The 23,292-nt window shown below is 38.5% G+C and overlaps 1 protein-coding gene across 1 annotated transcript in view; it reads right to left on the reverse strand.

Moving 5' to 3' along the window:
• Positions 1 to 6,548: 6,548 nt before the first annotated feature.
• LOC144535169 (uncharacterized protein C14orf132) overlaps positions 6,549 to 23,292 on the reverse strand; it is a 31,160-nt gene continuing 14,416 nt past the window's right edge. The window contains exon 2 of the mRNA XM_078277483.1: positions 6,549 to 8,634. Coding sequence (XP_078133609.1) covers positions 8,395 to 8,634 — 240 coding nt within the window. The 3' untranslated portion in view covers positions 6,549 to 8,394. The remainder of the gene's footprint in view (positions 8,635 to 23,292) is intronic.

The raw sequence follows: 23,292 nt of genomic DNA on the forward strand, positions 1-23,292 counted from the left end.
GTCAGGCAACCGGAGTGATACATGTCAGTCTCCATGGTGACAGGCTGCATGTTCTGCATGCTACTATCCAATCATATTCACTGCAGTGACAGAGCTGTGGCAGTGGTCTACTGAGGGATCGGTGTCTTATTCCCAGGACTCCTCTGGTACTTCCTAAGACTTACATTTAATGTTACATCTGCTTATAGATCAAAAATCTGCTTATAGATCGAACATCTGCTTATAGATTGAATGTCATATCTGCTTAATGATTAATGATTGAGGAAGTTTGCCTGTGACTTGCAAGTGTTTCGTTGTAGCCTGCAGCCTAACAACAGCTGCGTGTGCTGGTTGTATTTCCAGTCTAGATACTATTGGATGGATTGGCATGGGATTTTGTAGAGACATGATCCATTAAGGATGAATCCTACTGACTTAAAGGGGCTGTACTCAAAATACTGAAAAAGAACAGCGGGCTTTATTGCCTCCACACAGCTTTTACAGGCCGTTCCCCAATATGTGAAATACCTACAGTTTTCTTTACAGCCACATGTACAAACATGAACAAAGAACAGATAAGCTTGGATTAAAACACACACAGAGGGAGTGGAACTTCATTGTCTGCTCAGGACGCCATTACTCCACCATATCTTTATATAGTAAATATTTGTTTGCTGCTATATTAATGTACAGACCCTTAAAGTGATCCACTGACTTTTTCTCTGTCACCATTTGATTTGGTGATTCTCTGGCCTTTCCTTTAGTGCCACCAGCAGGTCAAATGTTTTCACGTAGATTGATTGGCATAAAAGTTTGTACAGACATTCATAATTGACAGTGGAAATTTGGAAAAGGGCATTATATTCCCCTGATGAAAATTTGTAATAACTTTGATGACACCGCAATTTTAGCTAATTTTATCTTCTATTTTATACTCTCTCTGTTTTTGCAGGTGCTATACAAATAAACTTTCCTTGCCTTAACTTTTCATCTGGGGCAACCATCATGTCAAAATTAAAATTTGTCCACCAGCAAAACTAATGACATTCCATGTTTTTAGTGCTAGTTAGCAAATGTTAGCATGCTAACACAATAAACTAAAGTGAACATGCATTAAGAGGCTTTTCAGACAGAGAGCAGCTGCGGCCTGGCTGTCACCTGGCAACATCACCGCTCTATATTCTGGCTCTGCTCTATGTCAACTTCCTTGATAAAAATGAGGGTTATATAAAACAAAGTAATAACAGTAATAAGCTTAATATGTTAGAGATTTGGCTCATGGCACAGGTGGGCAGGGCTGTATCCATCTTGTTCAAAGGGCAGCTTCCTCATAAATTGCCTTCTCTTTCTAAGGACATTTTCTATATGAGATGACAGGCAGAGAGGGATACTTTGTCTCTCTTCCTGCCTCATAGAGGAGTGTGAAGAGTGTGATGACAGAGAGAGAGAGAGAGAGAGAGAGAGAGAGAGAGAGAGAGAGAGGGAGACCCATCAATACTAAATCAAAGAAAGAATAAGGTTCTTGCCTTTTGGATGACGAGTGATGCTGAGCTCCCATCATGAAGTAACAGTAATGAAACATTTTCACTGAGGCTGTTTCAGCTTTAGGGTGTGGTGGTGGAGCCCCTGGGATTGCATTAAAGACTCTCTGTTCCCTGTCACACTTGGAATACTATTTCCCATCCAATGGGATTGGAGGTAGAAAGCAAAACATAATTCAGAAGTGGATTACATGTGATTTCTTTTACATTTCACCTGCATTTTCTGTCCAACTACACTTAATGAAAAGCTTTCAATTTTGACTGTTTTGGAGGGAAATTAACAAATTGAATCTTATTGAGGATGCACATCCTCAGTTAACTGATCTGTGTCTATTTCTGCAGGATGCTCACAGGGCTTATGATCTTGTTCAATCGTTTTGCTTAGACAGAACTGCAGTTGCTGCTCTGTGAGCTCCACATCAGAGGTTATAATGTGGATTGACAGGCATCTGTAATGAGCAGCATTATCATTAGAGGGTAATTTTTGTGTGTGAGAAAGAAGAAACCCAAGACAGAAACAGAAAGCAAAATCAATGTCCAGAAATGGCTGCCACAAGCCAAAGATGCTGTCCAAATCCATTACAGCCTGCTGTTGCCATGGTAGCAGCCCACCTAAAATCCTTTTCTCACCAACCTTTCTTCCCTCTTGTATGTTACCAAAAGAGGCACACAATGCCAGTTGGTGAAGTCTCTGTAAAAATCTCTGTTAGTGTGATGACAGCTGTCACTTACTCACGTCATCATCGGACCAGTAATAAAATATCTAATGGGAAAAAGCAGTCGTTCTTATTCTTGGAAAGTGACCTTAAAGGACAATACCGGCACAAAATGAACCTAGGGGTTAATAACACATATGTACCGAGTTGACCATTCTCTGGGATATGTTTTCATGGTAATCAAATGTGTCCATGAACGCCATGCAACCAGTAACCAGTAACATAGCTCAAGCAGGGCATTCGTAGTTCGACTGGTCATGACTGTTTTCCCAAGATGGCGCCTGCCTGTATACGCGAAGGTAATGTCTTTATAAACTATCTTTTTAATAAACTGTCTGTACACTTACAACGTTCTCAATGCTTCAGTTTACATGTAGGGACCCTCATTATGCTACCGTGGAAATGTGGTGCTATTTTGAGCCTTGTTAGTGGTAGAAAATAGCGATTTATTTTTACAGTGCCCCGAAAGCCTAGCGTTAAGCTAATCAGCGGTTCACTAGCTTGTTTCAAGCTAGAGACACACTCGATTACTATGAAAAAATATCCCAGAGAACAGAAGACGTGTTATTAACCCCTAAGTTCATTTTGTGCCGGAATAGTCCTTCAATCAGGAAACATTGGGATCAAAATCTCATTATTGATTCCAATAACCTAATCCTATGAATAAGAAAATCAAATCACTTTACATGTAACTCCATTATTCCTCCTCTATTGTGGTCTGCTGCTATGAGCTCTTTCACCATTAAACATTTGACCTCAGGTCTCAGCTGCGCAACCTAACCCATGCTCGATGCCCTGACTGCTGGTAACATCATTATAGAGAAATAGTTCTGTGTCTAATGCATCTGGTGACATGCAAAAGTTCTCAAATCTTCTTAGGCCAACTTTTTGAGAGTTTGGTCCAGTTTGTCAACTTCTGGGACAGCACTGTAGGTAGCTCTTGCAGATGCTTTAGCATAGTTTGTTATAAAGTATGATATAGTTTGTAGCAATCCAAAATTCAGAGTAGGGACAACTTCACCTACTACCAAGGTCCATGGAGAAGGGAAATAACCACAGGTCAGAACTCCAACGACTTTATTGGTCATAGCATCTATGTGATTTTCTCTGAGTTACAACTTTTTCAAAATTGGTAACACTTCACTTTAACCCCTCTGTTTAGCATTTAGACTATATACATTTAGAAATGGTTTATAACACACTATAATATAGTTGTTAACACATATATGGACTTTTTTATGTTTATTAGTATACAGTATTTGTCAACAATTATGTTTTCTATGAAGACATATGTTTGTAATAATACAACTGTGTTTTACTATATTGTCATTGATTATTATTGAATGAATTATGTATTCAAATTTAACCAACCATCTAGGCATGGAACTGCTATACAATATATGGTATGGTCTTGTTTTCTGAGTTTTAAATCAATGATGATTAGGTGTGAGTCCTCCTAATGAGATGAGAGTTGAATAATATTGTGATCAGTGAGAAATGATTGTCAAATAAGAACTAACAAGAACAAAAAGAGCAAATACTGTTGTGTATTTGTGTTTTTCATTCCTGCATGATTCTGTCTTCATTGATGGATAAGTGTGTGTTGAAGCACTCGACAATACTGAAGAGCTTCATTATGACTCACTCCCTCAAACACACCAACATACTGGGAGCACAGACACTTTCTCCTACCTGTCCTTATGGTGTTGCAATGCTTTGTCACAGATAATAATTTGCTGTTATGGGCATATTTATGTGGCACATTCCTGTATATAGATGGTAACGTATAGCCTTTGTTAAGTCACGGGAGAAGCATTGACCCATACTGTACGTTTGCATGTGTCTCTGAAGTGACAGTTTTGACAAGATGTGTCTAAGTGGCTTGGCATATTGGCATACATTAGTGCTGGGTATTAGCATACCCAGCACCTCATCACCAAGATGTCACTCTCTCCTCATACTTTCAGACCAATTAATCTCATCCTGGCTTTAAATTAAATTGCCATTCTCTATTATTCACAGGCAAAGCCAGCCTCATCTAGCACAGAGCATATAAATGAAGTCTTAGCCACAGTGGATTTCTCTCAAACCGTCACCTGAAAGTCTAATAATTACTACATATTAGCATAGATTAGCTGAGACAAGGTCAATGGTTATCCATTTCATCTTGATATTTCTGAGATATTTTTTGAGACTCCCTTGCCTCTAGGAGTTGTCGGCTGTGGCGAGGCCCCTGGGACCTTTTTTTTTCTTGTTGCTTGATCTGATAAAGAAGAGAGGCACAACAAGCCGTGGAAGCAATTTGAAGGTTGTTCAAAGATGCAGCCGACTTTACTTCCAGCTCTATCTCCTCTGCTGAGGGGGATCAGAAAGTCCCATGGCGAATTTGAAGAAAGCTGATCCACATGTTATAAAACCAAGCTGCCTTTTCACTGTTGAAAGAGCTGATTCAGTCTGTCGGGTGGCGTGAAGGTTGAGCAGTACACTTTCATGGAATTATGAATGTGATCTCGAAATGTGTTTTGCATCAGTTCTCCCCCAGGGTGGCAGGGATTTGCAATCACACTAACTTCTGGGAGTATGCCATTCTGGATTTCATTGTTACAATTATTAAAGTGATTCTGTGGATCTTAGTAAAGATGTAAAAATGTTTTTTTTTAAAAGGTTCAGATTACTTAATCATTCATCCAGTAATTTTGGCTAGCAGTGGATCTCAAACTTAAAGGACAAATGTATCGACTGTACCCATAAAAAGTAAAGAAGCATTTCTGTTTTTTTCAGTAAACAAAACCATCTTACATTATTTTAAAATATTGAGGTTTTTAGTCATGCTGACAGCATGAATCTGGGCATGCCGGCCTGTTGGTTGTTTGCCCAACCACTTTGGTCCAGACTGAAGTGTCTCAAGAACTTCTGGGTGTTTGCCGTAACTTTTCTCATCCTCTTCCCCCCAGCAGTTTGACATTTTCCAATACATAAAGCCCTGAAGCATTTTTTTTGTCATTTTTGTCTTTCTTTAAGTAGGCGAGACCATCTTGCATGTTTTAATGTTGTGTTCTTTTGTAAGAGTCTGTTGGTTCAGCAAAACGAGTATGAAGACAGAGATAGATGGAGGGGCGCAGGGGTCCAAAGAGAAGTGAATCCAGGTGGCTTCTAAAGAACCTGCACCTGTGTCAAAATGACAGATGGCGCCATCTAAGCTTAGCATCAATCTCATCAATCTCACCTGATGGCTCAGCAGCGACTGGTGCTGTCTGTCAGTGGGTTGGCTTCATCAGGAACAATGGCAGGTGATTCAGGCAGAGAAAAGATGGAGCTAAAACACCTTCACGCATGATCAAGCACAAAGCCAAAAGTTTGCACTTAGCCAACAATGTTTTCAGTGAATCATTCTTCCCATGACACTTAAGGTCCAGATGAACTGTTTCTGTGCCTCTTTTGTCAACAGAGAAAACCAAAATGCATCAATACAGACATTTTAATAGCAGCATATGTCTTTACAAAAGGAGCATCACGCATGTGTCACAAATCTCACCAACAATGAAATACGCTCTCATCTGTTTTCTTTTCTTCTTCTTTTTTTGCCATTTCACTAACTCCCCTGTCAGTTCAGATTCCTCCTCTCTATCTGGCCACACCTTCACCTCATCCACCTCACCTCCCATTTGCCCATTTCATCTCCTGCAGCATAATCCCTCATTGGCCCCTCAGTATGCACAGTCCTGTTTCACTAGTCATTTGCCTAGTGCACTGGGTCTCAAAAGTTTTTTCAATAATGTACCCCCTTCGAAATATCTTTTAAGCCAAGTACCCCCTGAACAGTGCAAAACATTTTTGGAAGGGAAAACAAGCCTATATAAAGAGGTACAACCATGTGCCTGTTTAGGCTAAACAACAACCTTGTAACTGAAAAATACTCAAATGCCAGCCTACATTTCAAATGCTCGGATTCTATCAATAACTTCATTCGTTATGAGGAATTATATATTAGGAAGCAGTATAATTATTTTAGGAATTATGCATGGAAAAAAAAATCTCACGTACCCCCTGCAGTACTCCAAAGTATCCCTAGGGTCACTAGTACCCACAGTGAGAAACACTGGCCTAGTGTTTTGCTGCCTAGCTTTCCAGTACCATGTTGCCTGACTCCCAGGCCTCTCCCACTTCTGCCTACTCCTTCTCGGATTTGCTTGCCTGAGTCTGTCTCAGTGTCAGGCTTTTGGGTTCTCACTTGAGTTTCCCCAGAAGCGTGTCAGTATACATGTCTCAACACAGTATTTCTACATCAACCATTTATTAAAAAATACCAGGCTTGAAAGTCCTTCTTTAAACATTGCGGCAGTATACTCATAATAACAGAGTGTGTCTGAATTTCTCCTTACATTGGTACAGTTGATACAGTAAGCTAGTATTGTTATTCGCAGCAGTGCATGAACATTTGAACATGTACAGCATGGTGTTTGCAAGACAGGTTCATAACTTGTAACCTAAATTTAATTTCTCTCGCTGTCTAAATATACGGATCAGTCAGTTTGTCAATGAAAAATCAAACTACTTACTGTATTCACATCGGAAAAACTCAAACATTGTTATCAGTTCTTCTATGATAGCTTGCTTTCCTAAAAAAACAACAACAGTGTAAGCAAAGCACAAACAATTTGCTAAGTTAATAAAGCAATGTTAACAGATCTAATATTTATATAATTGCAGTGCAATGTTTCCTATGATTTTCTTTGTGTGTGAGCAATTATGAAATGCTCAGAATAAAAAGCATACATTTCATCAGCGTTTGCAGGTTAATGCTCGAGTCTCAGAGAAAAGATGTTCCCAATTAGGATGAGAATAAGTTGCCATGGAGACAGCTGCCTCCAGATTTTACAGTAACACAAAACTAAATTACAGTGACAAATTTAGAGGGACAGCTTGATATGATATATGAGGACATTTCATTTCAAAATGAGGCATCCTTTCCCTACTCACATTAGTATACATGTATCACACAGTTCACTGCAGATCTGGTCAGTGTTAAATTACTTTGGAACACATACATTTATGAATTTCCACATCTGCCCTGTCCTGTTAAGAAATACTTGTACAAGCTGTACTTTAAGAAAACAAAGACGACACACAAAAATTAGGTGCAGTAGGGAAAGTAGGCTACGTCATCTTGTGATTCAATTTGTGCTTTTAATTGTATTTCACTAACATCTGTAGATAATATCTAAACATGACTGAACAGACCATGACATTACAATTAGATTTTCTAATAATCACTGGTAAATATTACTGTATTTGACAATAAGACCATTCATTTCAAAGGGGTTGACTTAGTTTTACACTTCACATCTAATCATAAAGTCGTCATCCAGTGTGTATAATTGAGTTAGCTTTGCAGATATTCCAATTGTATGAGATTTTAAACATTTGTTCTTTGTTTCCTGTCAGTGAAATTGTTTAGATACTATATACACTGATGATCAGTGTCCACACACCATGTTTCATCCCCAGATTAGTCCTTAAATGAGCTCTAATGTCCTGGGCCTCAGGGCTGCCTGGCATGGAAATAATCCCAGCACTTTGTAAATGTTTCAACATTCACCATGTCTGTTCAGCCGCATAATTAAACAGCACTGCCTTAAATTGCTAAGCAGCTATGTGGTGGAGGTTTAAGATGGCCTGGATCAACCTGAATCTCAAGCCCCATTTCATCTCCATTCTCATCTTTGCATTATAAGTGTGGGTGTTGTCTGAGGAGAAACACGGAAACAACATCAAGCTGGAAAAAAAGCTTTAATTCTTGGTTGAGAGTGCAGGTCTGATGTTTCTGTTTTTAACTAAAGAGCTGTCGAACACAAAAGCTTCTTTTCAAACTTCCAGTTGTAGCATCCCAAAATGCTCTGTGCTGACGAATGTAGCCAAGTCACAGTCTTCCCATTTGATTAAGAAATATAGTAGTCTATGTGTCATTGTCTAGTATCACAACTTTCACACCCGTGGGGGCTCAAACTGATCCAAAAGCCAAGTGCGAGGGAGAGAGAGAAAGAGAGAGAGACATATAGAAAGAGTGTCTGTCTACAAAGCGTGGCCTCACTCAGGGCTCCAGAGATCCGGAAAAATCAAGATGTGTGCGCGTGTTTGTCTTTGTAAGCATATGTTTATCAGAAAGTGAAGGCATAGACAACGCCAACCACCACAATGTTTCCAATGGTCGCGAAGATGGCGATCCAGAGCCAGATGGCATCGCTGGACATGGACTGTGACTCATCCTGCTGGCCGTGTACCGAGGCGGCAGAGGCAGCTGCGTGGACGCTGGCTGAGGAGTTGAAGAGCGAGTGCTCGCCGCTGTAGTCGTCATTAGGCGAGGAGTCCATAAAGGCTCCCGTCATCAAAACTGGGATCTAAGAGGGGAGGAGAAAAAGTAAGGAGAAAAGTTAGAATATATTTCAATGTTGGCACTTCTGCATTTGAAGAATAGAGTAAAAGGAGAGAAGTGAGACAGCAGGTGTTTCATTAAGGTTTTACTTTTCCAATCACTGGCTACTGGGGACGTAGCTTCTACTTCTTTTTATAGCAACCTTGGGTGGAGTTACATTCAAAACTTACATCTAGTGGGTGTTATTGATCCTGATTCCAGTACTTTCATATGTAATCATTCAAACACAATAAAAACAAACCACGTTGCTGTCTTAGTGCAGGATAGAAAAATCCATGCATTAGCAGGTCTGAGTGCTATAATAAAAGAAATGAGAGGTACTGTAGTTGAATCACGACATCATCAGTAAATGGTTACAAGGTTTCCCACACAGGCATGCAGGGTCTCACTCTATCTCACACACTGCTTAGCGTGTGTGTGTGTGTGTGTGTGTGTGTGTGTGTGTGTGTGTGTGTGTGTGTGTGTGTCTTTGCATGTGTGTCTATTAAGGAAGCAGTACTTGATTAACATGGAATGAATATTTCAAATGTGGCAAGTGAAAATGATCCATTGCTTGGGACAATCGGAGCCCTGGGAAGTTTAGCCATTAAAGCAGAACTGAATGCTTTCATGTGTTTGTGTGAGAGTATTTTACGTGTGTGTGTGTGTGTGTGTGTGTGTGTGTGTGTGTGTGTGTGTGTGTGTGTGTGTGTCTGTAAAGCAGGGTATATGATTGAGGAATGCATGTGAGACCATAGACTGTATCTTAATGGACAGCACATGTGTGACGTCACCCATTGGTTTGTGGAGATCTGCTATCCGTCGTCGAGTTTGCCGTTAAGGGCGCAGCCATCCTGGTTGCGGATGTGACGATTTTAGACGAGAGGGAGGAGTGAGGGAGGAGCCCTTACACTCTACTTTACATTACACACTTTCACTGGCAATCACATCATAGCCACGCCCTAAAACACCCCCCACTTCATCGCCGATTTTAAAATCAACGAGACCATAATTCAAAAAATGAACATCATTCTGTGTTGCAGAAGACTTGAAACTAGCGATTGAGACCATAAACTAATTATGAAAATGTTTACTGAGGTAATAAATCAAGTGAGAAGTGGGTCACTTTCTCATAGACTTCTACAGAAACCGACCTCCTTTTGCAACTGCATGTGTCGCCGCCTGCTGGAATTCAGATAGAATGCAGGTTTAAGGCACTTCCACATTTGCAGCACTTCACCGAACCGGATGCGTTGTCCATTAATATTATACAGTCTATGTGTGAGATACGTACCACACTCAGACTCTGATAAAGATGTTGAAAAACAATGCTAAAAATACCTCGGAGTAATGTTGAGCTCACATACGCAGAAATTCTCTCTTGCTTGCTCATTTGCTCACCTTCACTCCCTCTCTCTCTTTCTCTCTCTCTCTCTCTCTCTCTCTCTCTCTCTCTCTCTCTCTCCACAAAGATGTGCACACACATACTTTGTCTTCCTTCACACAGGGGAAAGCACTGTTTATAAAGCATTCTGCTGCTCCCCGCTCATTGGCCCCTGGTGTTGAATAATGACATGACACATCCTGCAGAGCGCCTGCTGTTCACATGAGCATGATGGGGGCAGACAGGCATGCATGAAGTCCAGCAACCTGGGTCTCCCTGCCCCCCACCCAGTATCTGTTCATTCCTCCTGCTACAACATATCATATGTACCTTGCATCCATTTCTGTTTTCCACCATGAGCAGATTCATATCAAACAGTCATATGCACATAACATGTAGGTGGTAGGCTATCACAGGCTACATTACAAATTAGCATCAATGAGAAGAGTTAACGTCTGCACACGGATTCCAAACCACAAATGCATTTAAATGGACAATATTTTGATTCCTGTTGGATCCTCATCAATAAAAATGGACACCACAGCCATACACGACAGGTGTGACTAACCGCGCAACCTCCTCAGGGTGATAAACATCTAAAAACAGCTGATTAACACATTTCAAGACATACACAATGATAACACACAAAGTGTGTGGGAGTGCATTGACAACAAACATCAATATATCAAGTAAGTCAAACGTTCCAATATTTTACACAACAAAAAACACCCAAAACGTATTTCAGCAGAAAATCTCCATAAACATACATCATAGTTTTCTATTAACATACATGCACATGTTGTTTCTAGACAGACAACTATTGAAAGGAAGCTATACACAAGCTAGCAAAATCAGTTTTGTCAATTAAATCATGTCTTAAAAGGTTATTTTGGGGCATCTAAGGAGCTCTTCTGACCTCTCATCAACATGCTGCTGATTTTTTAATTTTTTTTTAAAATCACACCACATTGTGATCTCTATAGACACAACAATGTTGAAAACCTTATCCTGCATTCAAAGCCGCGTCTAGCTTCTCTAAATCTAAAGTTCAGTCAGACGATAACTGAAGCTCTCAACCCTGTCTGCATTCTTTATATTTTTGTTTTATTTATAAGTAACTCATTGTCCACAGGAGTGAGCTGTTTGCATAAATGGGTAAGTGTACCGAATACAAATTAAGTGGATACTGGGAGTGTGTGCAAACATATTCCAGTCGTAAGCCTGAATATTTGATTGCTCACTATTTTTGGAAGAGATGGTGTGCATATATATATATATATATATGCACACAGTACATGTAGATAGGCGTTTCGATTACATGTCAGTAGTATATCATCCTTTTTCAAGGGACTTGCTCTTCTATCATTCATCCAAACCCACAACTCCCATGTGGATCATGCACATGCGGCCAGCGCAGCAAGCAGTTAAGCACTAATGGAAAAGAGGGAAATAAGAGATCTCGAGAAGGAATATCCTTAAGCATCTGAGCACTTATGCGGGAAATGAAGGTCATCCCATCAGCATTACTGCTAGGAAACCCTGTTGATATACATGGATGACTTCAGTATTAAGTTATACTACTGACAAAGTTTCCTGGAAACTGTACACACACTCTTCTCCAGGTAAACTAGTGGCTGAATGGCTTCAACAAGCACGTCCACACAGAAAGCTTGCTACTAAATTTCAGTGTTAGAATTGAGCTCCCTAAACACATAGTTTAAACTATATTTATGGAGGAGGTAGGCCATTCTGATAGATAAATACAACCTGACAGACTGAGCTACTCTACTTTAAACACTCAACAAGTTGGAAGTGGTCTTATTTCACAGCTTGTCTTATGAAGCATTTATGAAGGAGAACTGCTTCACACAGATTACGACTCTGTTCTTGTAGTTCATGATAAAAACTGTACAATTTGTATCTTCTTTTGTAATGCATTTCTTTCTCAGCATGCTAACTCTGGAAGGCATTAGTTTGGCTTCAAGTTTGTGCTTGCTACACTTCTTCATTACAAAAGCATAAAGATGCAGCAAATGTGAACCTTTTTTTTCTCACTAATGTTAACCTGTTTTTGCTGGTTTAAATGCACCTGGTAAAAAAGGGGAGAGCTGTGATTCTACATCTTTAGAATAAAAAACATATTAGATATCCTAAATGTTATGCCCTTATTTGAAAACAGACCATACTAGATTCTGCGATCAGTTGCTGTAACTAATCATGGTAGTCGGCCATGTGGGTTTATTCCACAGAGGCCCCTTTTAAACTTGTCTCATATCCTAATAAAATCCAGATTAGATTTAATGCACGTTCATTTACACTTAGCCACATATACGAGTCTCTGTTGGCCAGATCAGAAATCTAATTGCAATCTGTCTTGGTTTTCTTCTTCTTTCTTGGCTACATGCAAATCAGGGTTGGTTGGTTGCACCTGAAGTTGTTTGGAAACTGCTAAAAAACAACAGAATAAGCATGACTTATGCACTTTAGCAGTGTGGTTACAGCTGTGACATACTACCACCTGAGGTGGTTTGACATTATTGATTTGATTAAAATCTTTTCAATCTGTTTTGAATGCTTCTTGGAGCTTTTTGAATATCCAGTAGCTATCCGGTCTACCCAAGATGAATAAAATGAGTGTACAGTAAATGAGTTAATCTACAGTGAGAAAATCACAAGAATCACAGCCAAATGTGAGATATTAGCCTTTTGTGTAATTGTGTGTAGACTTACATCCCTCATTTGAAAAGAAAGAGGGTAGCATTAGCACAAACACTGATTTTACAAAGGGACTTCTTCTCGAAGCACTGTTATGTGGTCTAATCCTTTAAAACCACAATTTGACGTTTAAATCTTGGATATGTTAGATGATGAGTGAAATGAATGGGATTAAAGATAAACAACTGTTTCATTTAATTGTGTGATATCATCTGCAAAATAACATCCTGCCATTAACCAGCACTAGAGAAATCTCCTGACTTGCATATTTTACACCTCCTTGGCTCTGAGTAATGCCTACACCTGTGCAATGCTCCACACAGGAAAACCGCAATCCATGGTAGATGATACAGTGAAGCTCCTTTCACTGTACCATTCCACCTGCTCTGCTCTCACAGCTTTGATTTATTCGTCCCAGCTGTTCCTCGAGCTGTGCCATCCTACACGGGTGATCACAGTAATTGTGAAATAGAAGGGACTGTAATTGCCTCCTGTGGGATGTCGCCACCAGAAAGTGCTCAGTTAAATGGCTTTGGAACAAACACGCAAAACCCAAATAAATGTATTTGGGTAGTGGGGAAACCAAAACATATACCTAACCACAAAAGCACTCAAGCATTGGCTGAAAAATATAACAAGTTTGTTTTCTGCACTCAGGGATAATATGAGGTCAAATCAAAAAGTCCATAATCGTTTCCTTGTGGAGAACAAACTTCAAGGTGTACTTGAGAGAACAAACTGTATCGGAGAAGATGGGCACAGAGGTGGACCCCTGCTGTGCAAAGAATGGACTTTGTGTTTGACACCACAGGCACAATCAATGACAACACACAGCTGTTGATTTTCCCAACTGTCACAACCATCTCTGCTTTATTGACTACATTACTGCTCCCACGGGTGTTATTGTGGGCTTTGTCTTCATATGATGTCATCTTTGCTTTTATGGATTTTTTTCCGACTTTTGTTTTGAAATCAGACTTCGGCCATGACGTTACAGCAGATTACTGTAGGACACAAGGGCACACAAGATTGCACTTTAGGAGAGAGTGTTGTAGCTGCTGCAAAGTGTACTGATTTTAAAGACCTTTCTTCTGGACTTATTTGGTTTTATTGCTATTATAAAAAAAAGCTCCCTATTTTTTAGTATATATGAAAGAAAAGCTCTTTAAAGACAGTACGTGCCCTGTTCAGAGCGGCATTCTCTCTCTCGGGCAGGTCACAAAGTTTTAGTCGTTGGAGCACTACAGTACACAGTAGTATTAATGCCTTAAAGTTTGGCAGCATCTCTTTCATCGTCAGTGACTCCTCTGGATCTCAGTGGTTTCACAGACCGGGAAATTAGCTCTGGCTCCTGCATGTTGGAAAACACTTTTTAAGCACTGCTTCAGTGCTTTGAAAAATGCATACTCCTTGAGTTTTTACCCAACTTTCTGAACTACAGTATGATTTAAAATGCAATTTTTAAAGTTATTCAAATGAATAAGATACACTTAATGTGCATACATCTTTATTTGCATGAGTGTTTGAGGAAAAATCTGTACTCTTGTCTACTAAGCAGCCATGCAAATATTTTATTGCACATACTTTCTCAACAATAATAGGCCTGTTTCACAGCAGACATTTTGACCTGTCACAGTAGGAAAAGCACAGGTGATAAGAATAACGATGGCTCTGCTCTTTTCAAGTCCCAGTGAGCCATGACATTGTGACAGGAAGTCAGCATGCACAATACCAGGACCCTGAAAATAAAGTAGCTAAATGGAATACAGCCTTCATTATTTACACCTGTGCTTTGCTTACTGTGACAAGTCAAATGTAATCTGTAAAAAGGCCCATCCTGTCCATACAAGGTTTTTGTCAGCCAGCTGAAAGCAGTGCATAGCGGCTCACCCAGCAGCACCTAACACACACACACACACACACACACACACACACACACACACACACACACACACGTAATTGCACAAGGATATGACTTGTTGTTCTGACGACCTCTCACTGCCTCAACGCTCAATCACCACCCTGCTGTGACAGGTGTGTATCACCATGCAGATGAAAACATCCATTTGAACTTGCTGCGTTATTGCACGTTGAAAAAAAGCTACTGCATGACAATCACAACAAGCTCCCTTAGTAAAATCAAATAATATGATCTAATAATATCTAATTAAGAAATCAAAGTGTCTGAGTGTTTACAAGGCACATGTGGTTCCATGTTAATGTAGAGAGTAACTATATTAACTTTAAAAACGCTTCCTGTTATCTCCAAAGTGCTGTGGGATCACAAGAAAATCATTGAAAAAAATATCTTATGTTTCATTCATATGTGGACTTTTGAAAAATGGATGTATGGTTGATGTTTATCTGGTGTCTTTTTGAGCTCTCAGCTAAAATAGTGCACACAGTGATTCCCTGTAGTACTGCAAATTGCAAAAAAAAGTGTTACAGTAGAACACAAATTTACTTAGACAAAAGGTAAAAAAGGAAAATTTTTCCATTTTCACTTACTATTATGATGGCCAAAGTATACCCTTTATATTAAAATATTAGATACATTTTTGTTAGTTTAAGCTTTGCTTTCTTTCCAGCTGTACAAAACTGTAGGATAAAAAGGATAAAAAATATTTTTTTTCAAAGGTGGGTTTATCTATAACCTATACCACAGATCAGGGAAATAAATAAAATTGAGTTACAGATTGAAAACAAATCAGAGGATTATTTTTCTCCGCGTAGGAGTCATTCCTATACAATACCAGCCACTTAGAAAAAACAATAGATTTGCTCTGTACCATACTATACACCTAGTCTTGCCATAAATCTGGAGGAAGATTTGCAGAGGTTTTAGGGAGGCTTGTTCACCAATGCAGAAGTGGTGAGACCTCTAGTTTCAGACCTGGTTCCTGCTGGTCAGATTTACAGCTTTGCTTTCATTGATTTCCCCTGTCTCAGCAGCCCAGCAGCATTTTTCAATAAATCTTATAATTCAGTAGAACAAGTGTAGCCCAAGTGATCCTCACTTGACACCATGGTCAATCTGTCAGCTCAGTGGAAATTGTGCAGCACAGGGGGAAGTTTATTATACTTCTTTGATATTATGAATGATAAATGTATCACCTTCATGTTTCTTTTCTCAATGGTGTACTTGATCTCAACATGATAGATTTTTGTGTGAATGCTGATTCAGCAGCATTCACAGTATGGTTATCCGATTCTTTATTCTTCAACTTTCTTTGGTCACCTAACTTCTGCATACGTTCAGCTACAAAAACCATTGAAATATCAAAATGTTCAGCTCTTTAAGCACATGATGGGACTTCTTCAACTTTTCCCCCGCTATTTATACTTTCTGAAATATTAAGCTTTTTTCAATTTTTATTTTACTTTAAAGTCAATGGAGCAATTTTCAAATGCTCTTCAGGCTTCTTCCTCTTTGAAATGCTACTCTTCCCACATACTTTTACCTACAGATGGCATTCTAACTTTAAACTGTTCACAAAACCTTTAGCTATTAGAAAATGATTTAGCTTAATGATATATTTTACAGTTTTTGTGTTATCACTATTTAAGTTTAGTGTTTCATTCATGCTCTGTCTGTGCTTATAATAGAGTGTATATTGCATGGCTTAGAGTGGGTGATGTTTAGCTTCAGTAATTTTGCTTTTCAGCATTCACAAGCATTTTCTGCAGGAAATGCATTTTCTAGTTGTACATTATCTGCACTCATAGCAGCGCAAAAAATAAATCATAATGAATCAATGCTTGAAAAAATAGAATTACCACCTTGCGGTTGTATTAAGTGTATTTGTGTGTGTGTTTTTGGCAAAATGGAATTATATCACTATATTGACATGTATGGTCCCAGTGAATAATTTCCAGTTCGAAACATGCTGTCTTCATTTCGGGATTTTTTTTTTTTTTACAGATGAATACAGAGAACTGATTCGTCACATGGTGCAACAACATGGCTGAAGCTCAATATCAGCAAAACCAATACGCATTGACTACCAGAGGAACAGGATAGAACACAAAGTAAAAGCCATGACAGTAGACAATGCTTCAAATATGGATACTGCTGCAAATAAGCTACAAATTCTAAAACATGGGACCTTCACGCACATCTTCAACCTTGCAGCACAGAAGATCTTTAAAATCACCAAAGTTATTTGGTGGGCACCCAAGATTTGACTTCAGCTTATGCTGTGTGCATTTTTGTTTGCCGTAAATTGAATTATGACGTAAAACGTCAGGACGTATTCTGCCGTACAGTCATGCTGTGAATTTCGCGACAGTTGATAACTTAAAATGGTTAATTCAGTAGTATTATAGGAATTTAGGCCTAATGTAATGAGAAGGGAATGACAGATTATTATTTCTTATTTGTTGTTTACTTTTTCCTCTCTTTCTTATAATCACAGTATTTGAATTATTCTATAACTGATATATGCACAATTATAGTAAAACGTTTCCACCTATTTAGAGTACTTCCAGTTTGATACTGCGTTCACATTACCCCTTCTAAAACTTGCAGACTGAGCGTTTTGTTTTGTTTAGCCAGCTTGTATAATGTTTTTTTTGTTTTTTGTGTATGAGTGCATGTGTGTCTGCGTGTGTAAGTGTCTGTATGGCTCCCTTGCAAACTGCACCTTACCCCCTGCCCCCCTCTCTATTATATACCTGTGACACGTCGATGCATTCTACTGTTTTATTGCCATGTCTGCACAATGAGTACCGCTAAAGGTTTATATGTTATCCATCTGAATATCAGGAGTCTTCCATCTAAGATTGATCTTTTAAGTTGTTTATAATAAACCTAGTGTGATTACAATTTCAGAAACATGGTTGAATAGTAACATTTTGGATAATGAAATGAAACTTGATAATTATGTCTTGTACAGAGCTGATAGAGGCTCTAGAGGAGGAGGAGTGGCTACATATGTTTCTTCAAATTTGACCTCTGAGCTTGTTATCCCTAATGAAAACCCAAAGTATTTTGAATGTCTCTTTATTAAAATGATTTTTCATGAAAACAAACAATTGACTATAGGCAATATTTATAGACCTCCAAATGTTTCTTCAGAATCTACAAAATGTATTCTGTCTACCATTAACTCTTTAGGTCGCCAGAATGAGCTTTTAATACTGGGCGACTTTAACAGTAATTGGCTAGATCATTCTTCCCTTAATGACTGGAACCTAGTTGGTAGTATTAACTTGACTCAACTTATAAATGAGTCTACTAGAGTTGATCGCAAGTCCAAGTCTCTGCTAGACTGGATTTTTGTTACCCACCCTGACAGAATCCTAAAATCAGGGGTGTTACCAGATTGTCTCAGTGACCACTCCATTATTTTCTGTGTTTGGAAAATCAAGGTACCTCGCCTTCCACCAAGATGCATTAGGGTAAGACAATGTAGAAATTTGAATAGTGAGCATTTTATTCAAGATTTAACTTACATAAATTGGGACAGGTTTCAGTTAATACCCTCTGTTTAATATGTTTGGAACTTTGTTTAAACTGAGCTAACTGATGTCATTAATAGACATGCTCCTTGGAAATCAATTAAGGTAAAGGGTAGACACTTACCATGGATTAATGCTGATCTTATTAGTCTTTTTAGACAGAGAGACAAAGCCTGGGAAATATATCGCTTATCAAAGGACTCTGATGACTTGATTTCATATAAACCTTTACGGAATACATGTACAACCAAAACCAGAAATGCTAAATCTAAGTACCATAAAGACTGTTTAACTAATGAGTTTAATAACCCCAAACAGTTTTGGAATAAAATTAACAGTTTAACTAATAAACCCACTAAAAACTCATTTTCTCATATTAGACTCAATAATGAAAATCTCACCGATTCTTCTACAATTGTCAATGCTTTTAGCCAGTACTTTTACATCAGCAGCACAGTTCTCTGATTTTCCCTATCCTGAAATCTTACCACATAACCCTATATGTAATAGTTCCTTCTCCTTTAGCAGAATTCACCCGTCTGATGTCGAGCAGGTTATTTGTGGATTGAGTTCAGGTAGTGGGGCTGGCCCAGATGGTTTGAGATTAAGTTTATTAAAATTGCCTCTCATGTTCTTGCTTATCCTATATCTGACTTGTTTAACCTCTCCTTATCCACATGCACAATTCCATCAATTTGGAAATGTACCAGAGTTACCCCTTTGCATAAAGGTGGCGACCCTTCTGACCTCAATAATTACAGACCCATTTCCATCATCAACGGTATAGCGAAGGTGTTTGAAAAGCTACTTTTTAATCAAATATCCCAATATGTAAATGACTTTTATATCCTATCTCCACACCAATCTGGATTCAGACCAATTTTTTCGACAACCATTGCTCTTATGAATCTCACCAATGATATATTCTCTTCTTTACATAATAACATGCCCACTGGTGCAATTTTCATTGATCTGACAAAGGCTTTTGACATGATTGATCACTATCTTCTCCTTGACAAACTTTTTGCTGTTGGCTTCTCTAGACATTCTTTACTATGGTTTAACTCATACCTTCACAACAGATGCCAGTGTGTTTCGTATAATGGTTAATCTAAATTTATAACTATTGAAAAAGGTGTGCCTCAAGGCTCATCTTTGGGGCCTTTGTTATTCTCTATTTTTATTAATGATCTTCCGCAATCCTGCTCTACTGGTCATATTCATTTATATGCAGATGATACAGTGATCTACTCCTCCAAACCAGACATCTTACATATTGAGTATTCACTAAAGGCTGACTTTGATGCTGTTCAAAAATGTTTTTCACATAACAAACATTTACTTAATAAAAATAAGTCATATACCATGTTGTTTGGCACTAAATTTAATTCTCTTCACCCAGTTAATAATTGTTCAATTCGTTCTCCTAGATGGGACAACACTTGAGAAAGTGGAGGAATTTAAATATATTGGTCTCTTTCTTGACTCTCAGCTTTCTTTTAAACCTCATATTGATTCAGTTGTTAAGAAAATAAACTGTAGCCTGAGAATACTATATCGTTCTTTCAACTGTTTTACACTACAGGTCAGGAAAATGATTATTTCACAGCTTCTACTACCAATATTAGATTATGCAGATGTTATTTATCAGAATATCTCTGAAACAAATCTTATCCCTCTCAATGTAGCCTATAACAGTCTCTGTCGATTTGTTCTGAGGTGTCCTGTGCCTGATGTATGAGTCGCTTCATTGGTTAACACCTAAATCTAGAAGGCATTCTCACTGGCTGCAGTTTATTTTTAAATCAATTTTCTTTCACTATCCTTATTTAAAACAACATCTAATCCCATATAGATCAACATACAGTCAGAGACATACTGAGTACCTATTTTTCTTTGTTCCCAGAATCTCCAAAGAAATTGGACAACGTGCCTTTAAATTTAAAGCGCCATCTGATTGGAATACCTTGCCCACCTCACTTAGATCAATTACTTAATTTTTTTTTTTTTTTTTAAGGCATCTGTCTTTAATTATCTACAATTAGCCTGCTCTTGTTTCTAACTTGACATAACACAATTCTTGTTTTTTTTTAAATTATTATTATTATTATTATTATTATTATTGTGTGTGTGTTGGCTCCTGTTTGTGTATCTACTATAAATAGCAGCACATTTGGGATGTATGCAAATTAACTGTGTTTTTACTTGTGTGTATATGGGGGGGATCAGTTGGTGTTGGAGCAGTTAGGCTTGGGAGTGCTGTGTATGTGTGAATGTATTTTGTGTTTTGTATTTACTGTTTAATTGTTTTAAGGACCCCCTCGAAAATGAGATGATTCATCTCAAGGGGTTATCCTACAAGTAAAATACTTCTAATTTATGTCACCAATTCAGTATCCAATCATTTGGGAAATATGGTCACAATCTAGCCTTCTGATCCTGAGTTATGGCGTTGATTAATGACCAGAAAAGCATTTGTCACAGTGAAGTTGAAATCTTTTGGATATACATCACTTCATCATTTTATCCTATTCAACATTTGTGTGGATTGGTGAGTGGACATTTGTACCAAATTTAAAGAAATTCCCTCCAGGCATTCCTAAGATATCACATTCACGAAAATGGGACGGATGGGGCTGAAAAACAACCTGTTCTCACTCCCAACTGACTCTTGGTCAGTGACCGTCAGCGCCTCATACCGATGCACAAGGCACCCTTTAGCATCTGTATGGAAAGCACCCCGGCTCTCAGAGCAGATGCTCGACCGCATTTCTGGAAGATGACGTAGTATGAAGAGCGACACTGGTATGGTATACGACCCGGTCTCACGGCAGTTTGTGAAATGGTCACGTTATTTTGATCTATTGATTCGTGTACAGGGAAACGATTTTCTTTGTGTTGTTTGACCCATCCACCACCCCAACCAACCTCCTTACGCGGATTTTCGGCTTTTCAATACTACTCCGGTGACCCGAAGGACAACACAAGGGTTAAAGACCAAAACTCTGCATAACAAGTTAGGTTGGTGTGGTGGATGGGTCAAATAACACAGGACTTTCACCCAGGAGATTGCGGTTTTAAGTAGTATTGTTTGAATTCACAAAGTCCCTAGAGTGTCAGTATGTGACGAGTTGAGATGAGAATGTAGTTTTGTTGGAATTCAAAACGGGATACCCAGAGCGTTAAAAAGTGACACCAAGGGGTCCTGACTAAGCACGTTGAAAAAGTAACGCCAAGGGGTCCTAACTAAGCATGTTGAAAAAATAATGCCAAGGGGTCCTAACTAAGCACGTTGAAAAATTATGCCAAACAGATACCCAGAGAGTTAAAAAGTGACGCCAAGGGATTCTGGCGAGTTAGGAGTGAGAATGTTGAAGACATAATGCCTCTGGCCACTGCTGTTGTTGATACGGAGGCATACAAACATTTCTTTAAAAGATGAGTCGAAGAAATAATGCATGTTCACATCTGGAGTTGTTACTCACTGATACATGCTGCTAATTAGCAGTTGCGTGATGACTTGACATTTGAGATGAAACTAAACCCATCAGCTATAAAACATTCAAACAAAAAGAGTGATGTCTTATTCTTGCCAGATGATCACAAAAGCAATTTTAAATTTTTCTGATTTCTACTGACCTAGTGTCTGACTCTTGACAGGTGTAAGTGTATGCCTGAGTCTGTAGTGCTTTGGTCTGTGACGCCCAAAGCTGTAAAGACTCAGTTCACACTGGAATAAAGAGAAAAAACCTTAAACCAAACATGACAACTCTCAGCAGTGTCTAAAAAACAACACAGACAGACAGGAGGAGGAAAGAGTGGAGCTTTCACATTTTGATGACGAGTCAAGCTTTCATCTTTAATCTCACAGAAGATGCACTGACTGCTCCCACATTTTCTCCCCAAAACAAGGAATTAAGAAGTTCAGATCACAGATTATATGCAACACTGGTATCAAACTGCTAAGTCTTTTCCACAAGTATTCTGTTCTAGTATTTAGAGAATGATTGTGGTTAATACTACCGTAGAGGCTTCAAGATTACACTGCTGAAATTGTATTCATGCGTTATGTATTATTGACACAACAATTTGAATTTCTATTTCTGCCAAAAATGCAATTTATTCAGCATTTCCTTGCCCCAGCACATTTTGCCCTGGATCATACATTTCGTTTTAAATATCAAGCATTCAACAAGTTTAAAAAAAACAACTTACATTTCTCTCTCTCTTCTGGAATCTTTTGAATTGTAAATTTGGCAGATCAGACCGAATCAGACGGGAATCATCGTCTCTTCTCTTTGTCTGTGTGACTGTGTTTGTTAAGACATAAGAAGAGTTCAACAGGAGTACAATGCAGGACAGTGACTTCAATTTAGTAGCTCTTTCTAAGAGTGCTTTAAAGAACTATAATGTCAACACAGTCATTCAGGCAATTTAACACAAGATTACTGACTTAATAAATATACATAAATTACATCTTAATTTTTAAAAGAAACTATGGCATACAACTCAACTTACAGGTCCATTAATCACGAAAGTGCTTCTTTCACACTGCCAAGTCCTTGCACTAAAATACATCTATGTGTTATTTTGGCATATTTAAACCTAATTCATTAACTATTCAAACCTTCATTTTGAGATACTTTTCATAATCTACAGAAAAATGCTTTTTCACCAAAGCCTGGGGGCCATTTATTATTTATGGAGCAGATATTTTAAATATGCATAGACTGAATTATGTGCAGCATGTGTTTTATGGTACAGTTTACACCAAAGAACACGTCATGCTATAGCAACAGAGATTTCTTGATGTGCAAGGTCACACTCGCACAACACTTCCAAATCTCTATGCAGAGCTCATGTATTTTACATTAGGAGCGTTTTCAATTAAAACACACCCAGTGGAGTCACGTTACCTTTTGCATGTTCATGGCCGGTAAGCAAACACACTTTATTCATGGAAGAACACCATGGGGACAGACTAATAACAAAACCAACTCAAGTATAATACTCCTAGGTTTTAGATTTAATGTTTGCTAAATTAACCATCCAGATAAAAAATAACAGAACAATAGATTAACAAAA

The sequence above is a fragment of the Sander vitreus genome, chromosome 20 (assembly GCF_031162955.1).
Source record: "Sander vitreus isolate 19-12246 chromosome 20, sanVit1, whole genome shotgun sequence".
Lineage (NCBI taxonomy): Eukaryota > Metazoa > Chordata > Actinopteri > Perciformes > Percidae > Sander > Sander vitreus.